Raw genomic sequence first — 20,272 nt, forward strand, 5'->3', positions numbered from 1 at the left:
TTCGCAACTAATCGACATGCATGAACCCTGTAGCCTATTGCCGGAGTGGAATCCCGTAAAGATCAATCATGGTTGGTCATCGGCATTTTCCCAAAGGAGGCAGTCGAGTCCAGTTGTTAGATGGCAAATTCCCTTTAACTATTGAACATTTACTTGCGCGGTTACAGATGCAAACAACTTGCTGTCTGAAAAGCAGGGTGGGGCGTCAACATAAGCAGGTGGCTAGCCGAATAACCCGAGGGGCCCACATACACGCGGCAATTCAGGACAAGTGCTTTTGAAAATCCTACCGAGTGCGCAAAAATTCTCTTAATAGCATGGCGCTTTTACCGACCTGACCATTCATTGCCATTCTCGGCAATTGCAGGGTTGGGCTTTGCCTCGAGCCCTTGTGAATCAGTCAGCACAATATTATCCGACGCGAAGCTCCACTTTAGCATGTAGACTACCTAGCAGTAGTCTATAGTTCAACAGGTAATAGTTGGGCTAAGCAAAAATTTCAATACACCCCAAGCACCTGCCTAGGTAGCCATTTTAAAGAGTCATTGCAAAGTTGAGCCCAGAATGCGATTGGACCTATAGACGAACTAGACTAGAACTTCAGCCAGCTGGAAATTTGCATTGGGAAAAATAATGGAGAAAAGCACACAGGTCAAAGTGAAGTCTGCCGAATCAAATGTATGTTCAGGGTTAATGAGAGTCAAAGGCTAGAATGGCCAAGACACAAATATATTCAGTGTTGAATGTCTGTATTATAGTCCTTTTGTCATATCTTTGTAAAAAAAAGTTCATATTGAAGTGTTCAGATAATATTCTATCCCACATTTGTAATCGTCCGGTGCCAAAGAAATGTGCCAAAAAAAAAAAAAAAAAAAAAAAAAAAAAAAAAGGAATACAGTTTGCTCTCAATCCAAAGTCCCACCACTCTCCCTTTTATAAATACTAAATAAGAGACCCAACAGCCTTGATATTGCCCTGTGCTTTGGCTAGCGCCGAGAACAAGCTGTCCTCTTTCAGCATCAAAGCGGTTGGAGAACCAATCTCGGCCACTCGCCCGCCGTCCATCACCACAATGCGGTCAAAGTCCATGATGTTGGCGATGCTGTGGGATATGGCAAGGATGGTTCTATCTGCGAATTCGGTTCTGAGGACCTTTTGCATCAGAGCATCGGTATTGGCATCGACCCTGTAGAGTGTAGACATGTTTGTCATTAGCTCCACACTTTGATGTCCTGCCAAAAGTCGCAAACTCACCGACTCGTTGCTTCATCCAGTATTACTAGTTTTCTCGGATGTAAAATGGCCCGGGCGAGACAGAACAACTGCTTTTCGCCCTCGCTCAACAGGTTTTCCACGACCGCCATGCTCAGGTTGAGCGCCGAGCCGTCCGCAGCCGCGGCCGTTTGGAGCTTGTCCCCAAGGTTGCAAGTCTGTAGCGCGCGCGTCACATCCTCGTCTGAAATGTAATCGTCCCCGCCGGGCGTCTCGCCCATACCCTTCCACGGCATCAGGTTCTCCTTCACGGTCCCGTCGAGGAAGAAGGGGTCCTGGGTCAAGGTGACGATGCTCCTCCTCAACCTGCCCGGTGCCACCGCCGCCGTCGAGATGCCGTCAATCAGGATCTCGCCACCAAGCTGGTTCGTGAGCCCGAGCAGCGTGGCCACGAGCGACGACTTGCCGCTGCCCGTGCGCCCGCAGATGGCCACCTTGTCCCCCGCGCCCACGTCGAGGTTGATGTCGTGCAGCGTGGGCGTGCCCGACCTGTCCAGGCTGTACGAGGCCGAGACGTCGCGGAACTGCACGGCGCCGTGCTCTGGCCACTGCGGAGCGGCTGCGTCCGAACATCTGACGGGCTCCTGGCTCGTGCCGTCCAGGAAGCGGCGGATGCGCGTGACGGCGCTCATGGCTGTCTCGACCTCGGTCCACGCGAGGACGAGAATGCGGATGGATGAACCGAGATCGATCTGCCGCGTACGAAGGAGCCATCAGCCCTGTGTACAGAATCAAAAAAAAAAAAAAAAAAAAAAAAAAAAAAGGANNAGACACAAAAAACAAGGGTAGGATTTCAAATCCAGCACTTACAACCCCAATCAGGGCCAAGGCGAGATTCCCAGGGTCGGTTTTGGAGGCGAGGAACAGCCCCAGGCCCACCAGGACCGAAATTATACCAGCCACAATCAGGTCCAGAACAAGCGCGAGCCAGATGGCCATGTCCTGGAGGAGATAGTAGGGCGCCTGCGACTTGTCTTGCAGCCTTTTGTTGCGCCGTTTGAAGTCCGCCGACCAGCCAAAGACCCGAATGGTGGCGCTGCCGGCCAAAGTCTCGATAAAGTTGGAGCACAGAGGAGCTTTGGCCTCCAAGTCCAGGTGTCGAAGCTGCCGCGAGGTGCGGAGGTAAAAGTGCTGGACGAGGTAGCCAATGGCGATGGGGAAAGGTATCATGAGGATGATGGGAGGAGTTGCGAGGACGAGCAGGAGGACGTTTTTCGACTGCTCGAGAAACCCGGTGGATATGTTGAGGACCAGCAGCGGAAGCAGCCTGTCAACGATGACAATGTCCTGAGAGAACAGGTTGATTATCTCGCCCGCGTCTTTGGATACTAGCGCTGGGAACTTGGCCTTGAGGTAGACGCCAAGCTGCCTGGCGTGCAGCTTCAAGCCCGACCGAGGGCTGAACATCCGGAAGAAGAATGTCAGATAGACGCCCACTATAGAAAAAGCAAAACCGCTTATCCCCGTGAAGACGCTGATGCTTCTGGCGAAGAGAACGACCGACGAGCTGTCCTGGATTAGCTTCTTGACGTATATGAAATGGACCGCGCTTAACGTATATGTCGCCACCGCCAGCACGACATATGTCGCAAGGTACGTCTTTCCATAGCCCTTGAGGTAGTAATTCAAAGTGCCGGCGTGACCCTTGCGTCTGTAGTCGCTATCACCTTGAGGCTCGTGGGAGCCATTCTGATCTTCGGGCTTGGGCACGTCGACCGACACGTCGTCGCCACTCTCGTTTTCAACCACGGTCATCTCCTGCAAGGCTTCCGGGCCATCATCGTCCCGTTCCACCATTGTGTCGGCTGAAGAGGTCTTGTCCGTCGAACAGTACATTTCCCATAGGCCGGGAACCTTGATCAAGGACCGGTACGGCCCGTCTGCCACGACACGGCCGTCGGAGACGACAACGACCTTGTCGGCGTGCGCAGCCCAGCGCACCGAGTGCGTCACCAAGACGACGGTGCATTTCATCTGGCGCAGCAGGCCATCGCGGCCAAAGACTCGCGAGAACACCAGGTTCTCGGTCGTCTTGTCCAGCCCGGACAGGACGTCGTCGACCATGACCACGGGCCTCCTGGCGTAGACGGCCCGGGCCAGCGACACCCTGTTCTTCTGGCCTCCCGAGAGATTCATGCCGCTCGACCCGGCCGGCGAAGCGTCTCCTTGCGGCAGCTCCCGAAAGTCCTGCTCCAGCCCGCAGGCCGACGTCACCGCGCCGTACCACTCGGCATCGAACCGGGCCTCGCCCACGATGTTGTCGCGCACCGACACGTTCCGCAGCCACGGCTGCTGAGAGCACAGACTCGCCTGCGGACTGCGGCGCCTGGCCGACCCGCCGAGGACCGCCATCTCGCCCACCAGCGACTGCAGCAGCAGCGACTTGCCGCTGCCGACCTTGCCCACGATCATGACGAAGGAGCCCTCGTAAATGCTCAGGTTGATGTCGTGCAGGAGGGGCTGGCCCTTGCGGAATCCAAAGTCGGCCGCCTTAACCTGGAACGCTTCCTTGCCGCTAGGCTTGGCGAAGCTGACCTGGAGCTCGAACCCCTCTGCGTCGGGCTCTTTGCAAAGTTTGGGGTGCTTGCTGCCCGGCTCGGCCTCGGCGAGAACCATGGTCGCCTGGCCGTTGGTTTCGCTGATGTCGTCTCGTCCTGACAGATAGGCTTGCATACGAGCCAGCGAGGCCTGGGCTCCCTGGAAGGTGCTGAGCATCTGCAAGAACGGGAGCGTCTGGGCGGCCATCAGTTTGAGGACGGAGAGCGACGTGAACATGGCCTCGGCGTTGAAGGTCACGCCTGCACCGTAAAGGCTTGCCAAGGCGACCGGGACGAAGGTGGCAAAGACCAAAATGGGAAACATGGCGTATCCGATGCCGACGACATATATCCACAGAGTCGATGTCGACCGGTAGGCCAGCAGCTCGTCCACCCTGTGCTTGATCATGCTGCTTTGAATCAACTCGGTGAAGCCCAGCATGCGAATCTCCTTGATGGACGATGCAATCTTGGCGAGAGTCGTGATGCGTTTTTCCGTTTTGCCCATCCATTCAAGGTTTCGCCACGTCAACGAGTCTCCGAGGTCCCAGCTCATGGCCGTCGCCAACAGGAGGACGATCAGCGGCACTATAAAAACGCCGCCGATGGTGGTGTTCAAACCATACAAGCACAGCCCGACGACGAGCGGCACCGCCCAGACTTCATGCATCCACCTGATGCCCTCCAGGACCTTGTCCAGATCGACGTTCATCAGCACCGTTGCCGAGCCGAGGTCCGCACCCTGCCCGTGCGTCCGAAGCGCCTTTTCGTACAGAGCCGAGATGACGACGGAGCGGACCCTGACCGTGTAGCGCGCGGTTTCGTGGAGATACCACGCATTGAACACGGCCGCCAAGGTGAAGTCAACGGCGAAGGCGGCGAGGATCGTAAACTTGTCGAATCCAGAAGTGCTGCCGTCTGGGTTCTGGATGTGGGCGAGGATGGTAGATATCAGGAGGGGCTGGCTGAGGGTCGCGACAAGCCCTAGGAATCTGTTTATCGTGAGGGCCTCAGTAAAAACGGAAACAAAAAGAAGAAATAATCTAGACTCGCTTGCGTACCTGGGAAGAACCGGTGTACACAAATCTTTCCACAGCACCACGACGAGTGAACGCAATAGAGAATTTTTGCCAGTTTGATTCCTCGGCTGCGACCAATACTCTTGGAACCGCACTGACGCATCGTCTGACAAGAGTGTCTCATCAACTCCCTCGACGTCACTAGGAGTAAGGGTTGTCCGATATGCTTTGTAGGTTTCACTTTTCATCAGTTCACCGTTGTCCAAAGCTTTTTTTTTTCTTTTTCTTTTCTCGTTGGAGATCCAAAACATACCCTTCTTGAGGAGACCATTCAGATAACCCAGGAATCTCTGTCTAAAAATGCCACTCGTTGCCTCGCGAGAAAGCTCCCTGTCTTTTTGGAGTAACAGCAGCTTTCTCTTGTCGCACGATTCCAAAAAGACCATGACAGCCAACAGGACCGCGTGAATGTACCCCATTGTGCTGAGCAGGGGCTCTTTTTGGAGCCCGAGTTCTTTCAACCAAAAGAGCTCGATCGGAAGGCTCAAGACGAGTGAGGCCTGCAGGAAATGACTAGGCCTGACCGTCTTCAAGTGCTCCTGACGAGACGTGATGAGAACACACCAGGACGAGAAGCATAGCAGCAGCGTCTGCAAGATGAGCCCATCGCCGTCGCTGGGGGCGCCGAAAAACAGCAACGCTAGAGCACCGGTACTCGAGACCGCGTATGCTGTGTTGATAACCTGAAGCGAGTGAGTTAGCTACTTTGAGTCTTTGACCGCCTAGGTTGACATGTGCGGGATCAGTCCTTGCCATACATTTTTAGTCCATCCCAGAACGGATCTTTGCAAGACTCGGGTTGGACGGGCTGAGAGTTTTGCGGATCGGATTATGGCCCAGAGTGAAAACACAACCAGTGCCAGGCAGAGCGCCGTCTCCTCACGGTTGTAGTCCGTGTTTGTGACAATGGAACCAGCGTTGGGCACAGCCATGCTGTATTTCTGGGGTGCAAAACCAATCGTCCTGAAAAGTTGTCGGTGCTAAACTCCTTTCAATCCCTTTTTTTTTGGGCTGATATTGAGAATAGGGATAGGAGTATACCAGCGCCCTAGAGGAAAAATGGTAGAGAAAAAAAGACGCCACAAAATGAGCATGTGTTGTACAGAGGCAAGATGACTTAAAGCCGGTCTTGCTGGTGGAATGGAATCAAGGCGAAAAGGTAGCGACTTGCGGATCCTTGAAACGATACAGGATGTGGATTATAGCCATTAATTTTCCTGGCTTTAGCTTTTGGTTTCGTTTGTTTGTTCCCCCCTCCTTTTTCGGTAATATATATCATCAGCTTTCGGTAAAATAAATGATGTAAAATGGCTGCAAAGTGGGTACTTTGATATCAAGGTTTCCCAGGGTAGCATAGCTGAATAAGCGGGCAACTTACAACTCGTGCGGATATCTGCCAACGCATACGGTATCAACCACGCATATGAAATGGGGCAATTAATCGTTTTTCGGAAGTCCGGATTTGGACCGTTCCCAAAATTCCGGAACTATGGATTAGATTTATACGCACCAAGATCCAAGACTTTGGCAGGTTTGGAATGAGCGTGACGATTCTTGTGCTTGACTTGTACCTCATCTGCTTTCTGTGTGCCTTTTCAACATGGCGCTGGCAAAGGAACCAATCGCCATCATCGGCTCGGCATGTCGCTTCCCAGGCGGCGCGTCTTCACCATCAAAACTATGGGACCTACTCAAAGAGCCACGGGACGTCTTGAGCGAGTTCTCCAAGGACAGGCTTGCCCTTTCGAATTTTTACAACAGCAACCCCGACTTCCACGGGAGCACAAACGTCCAGAACAAGTCCTACCTCCTCAGCGAGGAAGTTGGACTGTTTGACGCCGGGTTTTTCCACATAAACGCCGTCGAGGCCGAGGGCATGGACCCCGCGCAACGCATCCTGCTAGAGACCGTCTACGAGGCCATGGAGGCCGCAGGAGTGGCCGACAGGGTTCGAGGCTCTCAGACGTCCGTGTTCGTGGGCCTCATGACGGCAGATTGGGCCGACATACAAATGCGCGACACGGAGACTTTACCGACGTACGCGGCGACGGGGACGGCGAGGAGCATAGCTTCGAACCGCATCTCGTACCTGTTCGACCTCAGGGGTGCTTCCATGACCATCGACACGGCCTGCTCGAGCTCCCTCGTGGCCCTGCACCAAGCGGTTCAGAGCCTCCGGAATTCAGAATCAACCACAGCCATCGTGGCAGGGGCCAACTTGATTTTGGACCCAACCATTTATATCTCTGAGTCAAAGCTGCACATGCTCTCCCCGGACTCTCGGTCCCGAATGTGGGACGCGTCGGCAAACGGCTATGCCCGAGGCGAAGGAACCGCCGCCCTGATCCTCAAGCCCCTGAGCAGGGCCATCGCGGATGGGGACCAGATTGAGACAATAATCAGGGAGACGGGTGTCAACTCAGACGGTCGCACGCCCGGCATCACAATGCCCAGCCCCGATGCACAAGCAGATTTGATTCGATCCACATACAGAGCGGCCGGTCTCGACCCTGCGGTAGACCGTTGCCAATATTTCGAATGCCACGGCACGGGAACCCAGGCCGGAGACCCCATCGAGGCGCAGGCTATCGCCAAGGCCTTCTTCCCCGAGAGTCAAAAGCAAGCCCAAAGTGAGGAGGACAAGCTGTACGTGGGTTCAATAAAGACAATCATCGGCCATCTTGAGGGTTGCTCTGGGTTGGCTGGTGTTCTCAAGGCGTCGCTTGCAATACAGAAAAAGATGCTTCCACCAAATCTCTTGTTCAAAGAACTCAACCCCGCGGTTGCGCCCTACACAAAAAACCTAGAGCTTGTCCAAAAGGCCATGCCCTGGCCGGCCACGACGAGCGAATGTCGCCGCGCCAGCATTAACAGCTTCGGCTTCGGCGGCACGAATGCCCATGCCATACTCGAAAGTTATGAGCCTCCCGACGAAAAGCCACCTCGGGAGGAACCGGACACGCCCGACTGCCTAGGACCTCTTGTCTTCAGCGCTGGCTCATTCCCGTCACTGGTAAACATGGTTCGGGAGTACTCGGGATATATCAAGTCGAACCTATCTGTTGATCTGAATGATTTGGCTTGGACGCTGCAAACAAAACGGGAGCTCATGTCCTTTAAGCAATATTTTTCAGGCTCTACTAGGGAAGATGTGTGCCGGAATATGGACGTGTTTGTATCCGATCACACCAACGACGGCGTGGACGAATCGGCATCTTCTCCAAACGAGGCCCCTTTCTCAGATGACGAACCACCAGCAATCCTCGGAGTCTTTACTGGCCAGGGGGCTCAGTGGGCAACCATGGGAGCCTCGCTTATCCGGCAGTCACACGTCTTCCGCCAGTCCATTGAACGCTGCGAGGCTGCTCTGGCGGCGCTGCCCGACCCTCCGTCTTGGTCACTAAAAGCCGAGCTGCTGGCGCCTGAAGAAAGCAGCCGGTTGAAGGAAGCCCTGATCGCGCAGCCACTGTGCACCGCCATCCAAATCGCCACAGTAGACCTCGCCAGCGCCGCAGGAATCAGATTCGACGTGACTGTTGGCCATTCGTCTGGCGAAATCGCAGCCGCCTACGCCGCCGGCATCATCTCTGCCGACCACGCAACCGCAATAGCCTACTACAGAGGCTACCACTCTTCCAAACTCGCCCAGAGCCCCGACGGACTAAAAGGTGCCATGATGGCCGTCTCGGTCTCGTTTGACACGGCAGCCGACCTCTGCTCGCAGCCCGACTGGGCAGGGCGCATCAGCGTGGCGGCAAGCAATGCGCCAACGAGCGTCACGCTGTCCGGAGACGTGACCGCCGTGGACCAGGCAAAGGCTTATTTCGACGAAAAGGGCATCTTTGCCAGGAGGCTGCTCGTCGACACGGCCTACCACTCGCACCACATGCTGCCGTGCGCCGACGCATATCTGCAATCTCTAAAGGCCCTGAACATCACCGTCAACCAGCCCCGTCCCGGCTGCACTTGGTGCTCCAGCGTCCTCGGCGACGCCGTCATCGAGGGTGACGACCTCCAGGCCCTCGCGGGACAGTACTGGGTCGACAACATGGTGAAGCCTGTCTTGTTTGCCGAGGCCGTCGAGACCTCCATCTGGAACGGCGGGCCGTTCACGCTGGCCATGGAGGTAGGACCACATCAGGCCCTGAAAGGTCCCACGACTCAGGTCATCAAGTCGATCCTCGACTCCGCCCCGCCGTACACTTCGTTCCTGCATCGAGCCAAGGACGCAGTCGGGTCGTTTTCGGAAGCCGTCGGCCAGGTCTGGTCGGCTCTCGGACCCTCGTCTCTCGACCTCGGGGGTTACCGCGGGGCGTTTTTCAACTCGAGCCCGCGCATCCTCAAGGGCCTCCCGTCGTACCCATGGGACCACCGAAGGAGATACTGGAGGGAGGGCCGAATCTCCCGCAACTACAGGCTCCGCAGCACGACACCCCACGAGCTGCTGGGCCGCAGGGTCCCCGACGACACGGAGCACGAGATGCGATGGCGCAACATCCTGCGGCTGGGCGAGGTCCCCTGGCTGCGTGGCCACAAGTTCCAGGGGCAGGTCCTCTACCCCGCGGCAGCGCACGTTGTGCAGGCCCTCGAGGCATCGAGGTATCTGGCCTCCGGTCGTCAAGCGAAGCTCATCAAGCTGCAGGACGTCCGCATCCACCACTCGATTGTGCTTCAGGAGTCGTCGCCGGGCGTCGAGACGACCTTTACGCTGAAGCTGCTGGGCGACGGCGGTCTTTTAGACGATGCAGACGTGGTAGAGGCCGAGTTTTACAGCATGGAGTTTTCGGAGGAGACGGGCAGCGGCTCACCGAGGAAGACGGCAAGCGGTCGCCTTGTTCTGTATTACGGGGACTCGTACGACGGTGGACTGCCGGCAGTCGAGGAGCAAATCGAGTCGTCGTCCATGTCCGAGGTGAAAATCGACACCTTCTACGCTTGCACACAGGGTCTGGGTCTTGAATACCACGACGCCTTCCGCGGGCTTGTTCGCGCTCACCGGACAAAGGACACCGCAAAAGTTGTAGCTGCGTGCTCGGGTGGCCGTGATGCCAGCAGCAAAAGCAACAGCAGCAGCAGCAGCAGCAGCAGCACGCATTACCTTGTTCATCCAGTGTTGCTCGATCTCGCGTTCCAATCGAATCTCGTGCCCCTCGTATCTTCAGCCTCAGGGACCATCAGCCAGCTATATCTCCCGACCACGTTCGACTCCGTCATAGTTGACCCCAGCCGCCTTGTTGGGTTTTCCGTCCCTGGAGCAGCTGCCAACATGGAATCTTTCGTCACCCAGATTTCTTCTTCTTCCATGACGGGAGACATCCACGTCCGGGCTGCCACAGACAGCAGCTCAGCCAGCATTCAGGTCGAAGGGCTGGGTTGGAAGGCTCTTTCTAACGCCACTGCCGCCAATGATAGGCTGCTGTTTTCCAAGACGGTCTGGGAATTGGATGTTGCGGACGGCCTTGTTGACTGCAATGACGACAGCAGCTTTGATGGCGACGAGTTGATCTTTGCCATGGAGCGAAGTGCTCTTTTCTACTTCCAGGACCTGATCCGGAACGTTGCGCGCCAGGATGTTGCCACATTTGCGTCGCACCACCAACGGCTTTTCGAGGCAGTCGAGGCAAAACTGGATGAGGTTCGTGCCGGCAAAGCTGCCGTCGCCCAGCAGGACTGGCTATGTGACAGCAGGCAGACCGTCGATGACCTAAAAGCCAAGTTTCCCCAGAGCATCGAACTGGAGCTCATGTCCGCCATCAACCAGGAACTGCTGTCGGTCGTGCGCGGCGAGACGCAGATCCTCGAGGTCATGCTGCAGAACAACATGCTCAACCGATTCTACCTGGACGGGGCCTACGCCGTCCGGCTCAACAGCTACATCGCGGCCGTGGCCAAGCAGCTGTCGCGCAAGCACCCGCGGGCCAACGTGCTCGAGATCGGGGCCGGCACCGGCGGCACCACGCGCAGCATCCTCGACAGTATAGGGCGGGATGGCTATTCGTCCTACACCTACACGGACGTCTCGTCGGGCTTCTTCCAAAAGGCCGCAGACAAGTTTGCCGACCACCGCGACAAAATGGTGTTCAAGGTCCTCGACGTCGAGAAGCCCGTGGCGGCTCAGGGGTACCAGGAGGCGGCCTACGACGTCATCTTCGCGGCCAACGTGCTCCACGCGACGCGGGTGCTGTCCGAGACGGTACGCCACGCGCGGTCCCTCCTGAAGCCCGGCGGCTTCCTCGTCCTGATGGAGATCACGGGCGACTCGCTGATGGCTACTTACACCATGGGAGCTCTGCCGGGCTGGTGGCTCGGGGTTGACGACGGCCGCCGCTTCAACCCGGGCGTTTCCGTGTCAGAGTGGGATACGCTCTTGAAAGGTACCGGGTTTTCCGGCGTGGACAAGGTCGCTTATGACTGTCCTGACCTGGCCAAGCACACCTTTTCGGTCCTCATCAGCCAGGCCGTCGACGAGCAGGTCAATCTCGTCAGGGAGCCGCTGTCGGCTTCCACCATCGCGCTACCTCAGGAGCGCCTTTTGATCATTGGCGGCGCGGAGCAGCTTTCCGAACAGCTGAGTCGTCAGCTCCAGCTGCTTCTCCGGCGGCAATGGTCACAAATCACAGTTGCCCCCAGCCTCGACGCTCTGGAAATTGACAGCCTCGACCAAAACACCGTCGTCATCTCCTTAACCGAGCTCGACACGCCCTTCTTTTCCAGCAGCACCATCACTGATGAACGGCTCGCCAGGCTGCAGCAGCTCTTCTCGCGCGTGCGCAAGATCCTCTGGATGACCAACGGCGCCATGGGGCGTGATCCGCTCTCCAACATGGTCGTCGGACTGGCCCGTTCTCTGCCCAAGGAGCTACCCCACCTCGCTCTGCAGTTCCTCGACATGGTCGACAGCGCGGCCGAGGAGGGGACTCTGCCCGTCACCATCGCAAAGGCACTCCTCCGCCTCGTCGTTCTGGCTCGGTCCGAACCGGCCAAGCGCGGTCCGTTTTACGCAATCGAACCAGAGCTCAGGTTGGAAAAGGGCAGGTTGATGATTCCCAGAATCGTCCTGGACCAGGCAATGAATCAGCGGTTCAACGCCAAACGCCGCCTCGTCACGCACACCCTTCACACCAAGTCGACGCCCATCGAGGTCGTTGCCAATCCCGAGCGACAAGGCCTTGTGCTGCAGGATGCTGCACCATTGCAGCACGCCTTGGAGGGGGGAGACGTGATAGATGTCCAGTACTCGACAGGCATCGGAAAGGGACTTTTTTTGGCCGTCGGCTCGACGCGAGCAACGCCTTCGAGGCTTGTCCTTGCCCTGTCCGACACGGCCAGGAGCTCCATGCGTCCCGCGCCCGAGAGGACTTTTGTCCTTGCCGACCAAACATTGCACAAGGAGAATCTGTCCCCGTCGGCCCTCCTACTGCAGACGGCAGGCCATGCGATCGCAAGCAGCGTCTTGCGACTGGTTCCTCGAGGGGCCGCGGCGCTGGTGCACGGAGCCACTGCGAGCGTCGCCGCCGCCATACAATCGCTGTCGCAAACAACGGACCAGCAGGTCTTCTTTTCGAGGTCCTCCTTTGAGAAGAAGCCAGAAGCCCCCGGGTGGATCCATGTCCATCCGCACGCGACCAAACGAGCACTGCGCGCCGCGATTACTCCATGCAAGGTGCGCTGCTTGATTGTCTTTGGGCAACCGTCTCTTGAAGCAGAGGCGTTGGCGTCAAGTCTCCCGTTCGATTCATCTGTTCACTATCTCAACCAAGATACGACCGTCCCTGTCGACAGAGGTCTTCTCCTCGAGGCCATCTATACCCACGCCCTCTCGAGCTGCTCGCTGAATGAGCCAGTTCCCAACACCGTCGACGTCCGTACCGTTCCCGAAATGGGGTGCGGCACCATCAACTACCCAACCATTCTCGACTGGACTCGGTCTTCCGAGATGACGGTGGCCGTGAGGCAGCTAAGCCCCGGGCAGTCGATCCGGCCCGATAGGAGTTACCTGCTGGTTGGCATGACAGGCGACCTGGGCCTCTCGATCTGCAAGTGGATGATCACCAACGGAGCCCGGTACATTGCTCTCGCCAGCCGCAGCGCCGAGGTCGACCGGTCGTGGCTGCAAGAAATGGCCGCTCTGGGCGCCTCCGTCCAGGTTCACAAGATGGACGTCACGGACCGCTCCTCAGTCCAGCGCGTCCTCGCCGACATCAAAGCCACGCTGCCTCCCATCGCAGGGGTGTGCAACGCCGCCATGGTGCTGGACGACAAGCTCTTTGTCGACATGACGGCCGAGTCACTGAACAAGGTCCTCGGGCCCAAGGTGCAAGGCTCAAGACTGCTCGACGACATGTTCGGCGACGAGCTGGACTTCATGGTCTTCTTCTCCTCCCTGGCCAGCGTCTTTGGCAACGCGGGCCAGTCCAACTACCACGCCGCCAACCTCTTCATGCAGGGGCTGTGTGCGCGCCGGCGGGCCCGCGGCCTGGCCGCCTCCGTCATGCACGTCGGCTTCGTCACCGACGTCGGCTACGTGGCCCGCAGCGGCCGCCGGTTCAAGAACCACATGGGCAGGCTCTCGCTGCAGTTCATGTCCGAAGGAGACCTGCACCACCTGTTTGCCGAGGCCGTCGTCAACAGTCGGCCGGGCAGCAGCGGCTCGTGGGACATCATCGCCGGCATCGACCCGTTCGTCGAGGGCGTGGGGGCCACGGCGTCCGACCGCCTCCGCCCGCCGTTCTACGCGAATCCGCAGTTTGCTTACTTTATCCGCCAGCAAACCGATGCATCTACGGTGGCTGCCGCCGGGGAGCAGGTCGCCGGCTCGGGCGGGGAGGACGTCAAGAGGCTGCTCGGCGAGACCAAGTCTGAACAGGACGCCATTTCGCTGGTGCAGAACGCCTTCGTCAAGGAGCTCGAGGCCATGCTGCAGATGGTCCCCAACACGGTGAAGTCGGAGCGGTCGCTGATGAGCCTTGGACTCGATTCGTTGATTGCTGTCGAGATAAGGCACTGGTTCCAACGCATCTTTGATTTGGATGTTTCTGTTTTAAGCATATTAAAGTACAACAGCGTCGCCGACATTTGCACCGATCTCACACGGAAACACTTTAGTCTTCGCGCGATTTGAAACGGGAGGACCTCTAAAGTTCACATTTTCTTTATTTCTTTTTTTTTTTCTTGTTTTTTTGCCGTTACGGAATAGGTTATCGACAATTGCTTTCGCAATTTATGACCAAAGTGGATAAATATGCGATGGCTACTTTTCCGATAATAGATCATTTCTAACTTTGATTGTGACGCCTGGCTTGCTACTTTTGCTATGAAATGAGAAGTAATATCTCGATATATTGAGCATTACCGCACTTTCCTGATAAATACGGGCATTATATCTTTTATTACCGACATTGCTATAGAGCCGCTTCATCGCCAATCGCGCAGATCTTTGTCTTTCTATTTTCACTGTTCTTGAGTCGATTATTTCCGTGTTTTAATCGCACCCAAAGAGTAAACATAGTTCACAATTATTTCGTTTTACATGCATGTGTTAAGTTTACTATTCGGTTGTTTATTAAACATTTCCCGAATCACTATTAAAAAATCAATGTTGTGAAAAATAAGAATATGCAAAAGAAAAACTCTACTATTCGTACATGGAATTTGAATATGAAATTTCAACGGTAATAGCAATAATAAAACCAAAGATAATGCTAAAGAAAGGTGGAAATACCCAAAAAATAACCCCTTTAAAAGAAAGCAAAATTAAATTTGTAGAAAAAGCTGAACTTTTTATAAAGGGCCAGAAAACTAGTCGAAAAAAGGGTTTCAATAACAAACTCAAAAATATGTTTCCGGTTAATCTGGGTTAAACATTGTATACGGTTCATTAGAGAGCGTTAATAGCCATGTGGCTGAAAGGTACATGGAGCGCTCGGTTCCCCCTGCAAAGGTGGTCTAGTCTAAGCACTGAGACTATGGTAATCGCGAATGGGCGTGCTTTCTCGCTTGCATTTCGGCCGCCGGCCGCATCTTACCTCCTTCGCTGATTATCAAAGGCAAAATGGTGCACAAATAACGAAACTGGGCTAAAATGGCTTAAAAACGTTTTGATTACAAATACTGCTCCAGCCGACCCTAAGCACTACCGTTCGTTGATTCTCGACGGCCGCCGCAGCCATTTGACGGAAGTTCTTTTAGTTACTTGCCTCTATAAAAAAATCCATTTTGTTTATTTACTGGCATATTACTCCCATACGCTTCAGTCACTCGATTTAGCCGGTTTTTGCGGTTTTTAAGCCGGCGTATCGTCGTTTCGTTTCCAAACTCGGTGAATACAATGATCTTATTGTGCTGGCAAGCGGTTATATATTATATACTCCCGATATGCTCGCATGAATGGCATAACTGTTAAAAGTATCAAATCTGGCTTTAAAGCGGTCGGTTTGTGGCCGCTGAATAACGATGGGTACCCCCTAACCGCACCCCCAGCAATCTAACAACAAAATTTCGCGTTTCAGAAATCGATTTAAAAATAAAACTATCAACGCACAAAAATACAATCGTTTTCAGGCTATTCCTGTTTATTAACCTCTTTTTTATCAGTTAAAAACTCCAAATTCTCCATATTGTTTTCCTGCATTTAATAATATTCTATTTATTAGCCAGAAGTTCGTTTGGATCCGGAACCATTTTCCTTTTTTTAACCGACCGTATTACGTCCAATTGTATTTCCAATAAAATATTTGTTGGTTTCGAAGCTTTTTTGGACTTTTGCAAACAAAAGGCGTAAAATGGCGTTACTTTTTTCGGACCGGGAAATTTCTTGTAATTAAAATCGAATATTTCGGGTCGTTTTAAAGGTTTTCCAAATAAATAAAAACGGGTCGTTAATTTTTTGGGTTGGGTTTTCCGGTGTTTTATCCCTTTGGAAACCGTTATTTCTATTTTTTTCGACGTTAGCGCTGCTATTTTCCAATAAAAAAGGGCTTAAAAACGGTTTAACCAAGTTTACCGGCTATAACCCCGTCGTACACCAACCAGATTGGATAATCTTTCCAATAAATGTTTTTAATGTGGTTTTTTGATTGCAAAGAAGGAAATTTTGCTTTCCAATAACCGTTAAACAGCAAAATTGGCTTACAAATCCAAATTAACGTCGATAAGCCTTTTTCAACGGCCTAAAAACCGATAATCCAATGGTTGAAGAACGTGCGACGAATAAGGGGGTAAATATAGGAGTTAACTGTTATTTTGGAGGTAAAAAAGACAAATTCGTCCGTTATATGTGATCCATGGCCGTCGAGAACTAATACCCGCTGTTCGTAGAACCGTGGTTCTATTAATGGACCGTGGTAGAACTTGATATAAGGGGTAACAACGATATATCTCTCTATATTCGAGTATATTCGGTGTAGTTTTTTATTTAAATCTGGCGATAACACGTTATTAATGTACCGCTAATTAAAAACTCTGTATACGGTCCATACGACGCCTTTAGTTATCCAATTGGGGTCCGTGCACCGCAATTTAATTATCCCGTTTCGCCGGGTCGGGTCCTCCGCCCCGGATTTACCTATTCGTATATACGCGCTAATAAGGTTATTTTAACATTGGCAACTTTTTTTTTAAACGCACGCACAGTTAATTGCAATAGCGTTAATCACCTTTTTTTCCGTATTAATCGTGCGCAGTAATTTAATTGCATTAGCGTCGACTAGCACCAATACCTATTCTTGTGCCGCTAGGTGTACAATAAAATTTCGTAGTTGCGCCAGCTCCAACCAGCGTATATACCTGTTGCTGGTTTATCGGTTGTACACTGGATTCTCGTGATTGCGTATATACGCGCGTGTGCGTTACCGCCTTATAATAAATCACGACCGCCTGTCTTTTATCCCTTTTCGTAATTCGTTTGCTCGCTGCTGGTGAATCTTCGTTGTACGCTGCGTACAGTTGGTTAACCGCTCGAAATAATTCACCTTCTGTTGCTAATAAATCCTCGTTATGGGCTGCGTACGTAGTCTCAATGCTCAGAATAAACCCCCCTGCTTCGCAATGGGGACCGAGCGCTCCATGTGCCTTTCGGCCACATGGCTTTTTGACCAATTACATTGGCCGAAAGGATCGCGTTCGTTCTAATTTAAGGACGTTTTGTCGCATTTCGCCGTTTATAGCGGTACCACCAACAAAACACCCAATATTGCGAAATTGCTAACCACCATTCCCCCCGGTATACAAAAAAATAAAGAAAATTTATTACCATATTATATATGTACGCATATTAACCTTTATTTAATATATTATTAACCCAAAGAAAACCAGAACTCAATAATAAAATACACAATTCCAATAATGCCAATGAATATACCCGAAAAGGTATTCCTATCCGCGTAATTTATAACCCAGTATTTTACGTCCGATTTAACCTTATTACCTTTATCGTTTTCGCAATTATTATCGCCTAATCCTATATTCGAAAATAAATGGGAATTTAGGTTTTTTTTAATCGATTAAAAGCAATTACCGAGGAAATCCAAATCCGAAACGGAAATAAACCCCGAAGCCAAATTTATTCGCGATATTACCAGGTTTGGGCGCAACCGTTACCGACGCACCAATTTTACGCAATTTATCCACGTTTAGGTAATAACGGCAAATTTTTACGAAATTACCCAATTTACCCCATCGCGAATATTTTTTTTTAAAAAAACATTACGAAACCCTCAAATCCGAAAACGTTTACGCGTTAATAGGGTTAAATTAGTCTCAGGGCTCATTCCTGAAGCCCAGAGCTCCACAATTGATCCACTTCGCTCCACTTCGTGGTTCAATTGCGGCTTTGCAATGTACCTGTGGGTCCATCCAAAAAACGCTCTGGTTCAGGTCTGAGGATAATTTGTCGATTTTCGCCGTTCATGGCGGTATTTTTGGCCTTTTTTTAACCGAAACTCCTTTATTATTCCACAACCACGCATAATATTGAAAAAATAAATTATCGTTGAAAATAGCGTTTAATACCGCTATTAGCAGCAATTCGATTTATTTTATTATCTGCTATAATGGCTGAATTCGATACCACCTGCCCTTAATCCGTTCATGGCGGTACTGTTTTTTGGACTTTTTTTTCGATCCTAGATTTTTTATATTATTTTTAATTTTTGACCAAATTTTAAATATCTTGCACGTGGAGGGTCGTATATATTTATATATCGTTATACTAAATTTTGGTGCATATACCACATTATATAAGCAGTTAAATAAGCGGATATGCAAAGCATATACTTTTTTATATATAATTTACAATCGAAACTCGTTGATATTTTTACCAATTTTGACAATAATAAAACCAAAATTCCAGAGATTTGATTACGTATGTAAACAAACGTCCAAACCCAGTCCTACTTATAATATCGGGTTTAAAAACTGTTTTATAAAAAGAAATGCTAAATGTGTATTTTATCAATTTTTTTGCTTTAGATAATTAATTTTATATTATTTTTGTTTTGCAGCCGAATTTTGTCGTTTTTGCACGTGGGGGGTGGTATACTTATACTTAATATAATATCAGCTTCTGTACGTATATCTAATTATAAAAGCCGTTAAATATGCGGATAGGTAAAGTATATCCAATTTTGTATATGTTTTGCAATCGAAATGCTTTTACATTTTTACCAATTCTAACATTAATAAAACCAAAATTTGGAAAAGTGGATTATATATGTAAATAAACGTCAACGTAAAACCCGATTTACAGAACCGGCCCTTTTTAATTTTTTATATTAAAAAATGTTAAATTTGTGCTTTTTTTGTATTTTGTGCTTTACTTAATTAAATAAAATCTATAACAAAAGAGCTTATATAAAATTTATTAACAAGTTGATCAAAGAATGTATCAAGTAATAATATTTTCATTTTACGAATATTTGCGTAAATTATTTAATTTTTTAACAAATTGTTATTTTATATAAAAATATTAATAAAACTTTTGTTTCAATCGAAAATTGCATGCATTTTGCAGTATTGGGTTTACTAAGCTATAAAAACTGTAAATTAAACTACAGTTAATATTACGTACCATTATTCAAAGTAAGAATTAAATATAATAAAAAATTACAAATTTTATTTAATATTTTAATATCTTTCCAAATACAGTGGCTATTAAGACGCGGCCGGCATTCAAACAATTAACAAACTCCAATAAATTTAACGCAAAATACTATATATTCTTATAATTTTTATTTATTTTTTTATTCGAATATTTAATTGCATATTATGGGTACATTATTTTCTTTTACCATTATAATGCGAACATTTTGTATATACCCGCTATAAACGGCGGAATACCGTAAATTATCGTTATATTAATAAAATAATAATTAACGATATCGCATTATTAGGTATATTATTAATAATACCGTTATAAACGGCGAAATGCGACAAATTATCGTTGGTGGTACCGCCATGAATGGCGAAATGCGACAAGATGTCCTCAGACTAGAACGAGCGCGATCTTTTCGGCCAATGTAATTGGTCGAAAAGCCATGTGGCTGAAAGGTACATGGAGCGCTCGGTCCCCACTGCGAAGCAGGGGTGTCTAGTCTGAGCACTGAGACTAGTCTCCCCCACCAATGAATCAAATCTATCAATCCCAAAATTAGTGAATTTAGTGCATATAAACCCTGTAATTACAGGCTTTTACAAGGCAACTAGCACCACGCCGCACCTAGGCTAATGCCTAAACCCCTGTTAGCAACCCATATTGTTAACAATATTATCCATAAAAAGTTAATTATTTGCAAATAACGGCGTTACGTGCGGAAGGCGATATTAATTTTGGGTTTTATATCCCATAATCCAATACCCATTAAACCGTTAATATAAATAGCGAATACATTATCGTAAACACGGTTTACCACGGAAATATATATATTATATAATATATCGGTAAAAACCTGTTGCAAAACGTTTTTAAAAATTTAATCCCTTTCCAATAATCCGTTTTGGACAAAAACAACAATTATAAGGTATAAAATACGGGACCGGAATATATTTTATAAAAATCATAAAACGTGGTAAAACTCATTTTTATTTTTTTCAAACTGGTTATATTTCCCCAACCCGATTAAATTTATAAATATAATTAGGGCGTAATATTGCCACAATTGTTTAATAAAATTAAATTCGATATGGAAAAACGCTGGTACGGGTATTATCCATTATTGTTTGTCAAAAGTGTGGGATAATTGGATATAAATTCCCTGAATAGCACGGATATATTAAGTTATTTCTAATTCCCATAAACGAGGAGCAGGACGGAAAAGTAATCGAAATGATCGGGTAACAGGTTTAAAAAACGTTTAAAAAGGATTTCGTAAATTTGGATAACCCCTGCGT

General features: G+C 50.3%; 2 protein-coding genes across 2 annotated transcripts; one reads left to right on the top strand and one right to left on the bottom strand.

Moving 5' to 3' along the window:
• Positions 1 to 942: 942 nt before the first annotated feature.
• Positions 943 to 5,820, bottom strand: PpBr36_10624 (uncharacterized protein; the record flags this gene model as incomplete). The annotated part of the gene is made up of 6 exons (XM_029897734.1): positions 943 to 1,186; positions 1,255 to 1,964; positions 2,083 to 4,801; positions 4,871 to 5,054; positions 5,142 to 5,571; positions 5,647 to 5,820. The coding sequence occupies 6 exons, from the start codon at positions 5,818 to 5,820 to the stop codon at positions 943 to 945; spliced, it is 4,461 nt and encodes a 1,486-aa protein (XP_029744085.1).
• Positions 5,821 to 6,488: 668 nt separating this feature from the next.
• Positions 6,489 to 14,009, top strand: PpBr36_10625 (uncharacterized protein; the record flags this gene model as incomplete). The annotated part of the gene is made up of 1 exon (XM_029897735.1): positions 6,489 to 14,009. One exon carries the CDS (start codon positions 6,489 to 6,491, stop codon positions 14,007 to 14,009), a length of 7,521 nt encoding a protein of 2,506 aa, XP_029743936.1.
• Positions 14,010 to 20,272: the final 6,263 nt, after the last annotated feature.

Source organism: Pyricularia pennisetigena (genome assembly GCF_004337985.1).
Source record: "Pyricularia pennisetigena strain Br36 chromosome Unknown Pyricularia_pennisetigena_Br36_Scf_10, whole genome shotgun sequence".
Lineage (NCBI taxonomy): Eukaryota > Fungi > Ascomycota > Sordariomycetes > Magnaporthales > Pyriculariaceae > Pyricularia > Pyricularia pennisetigena.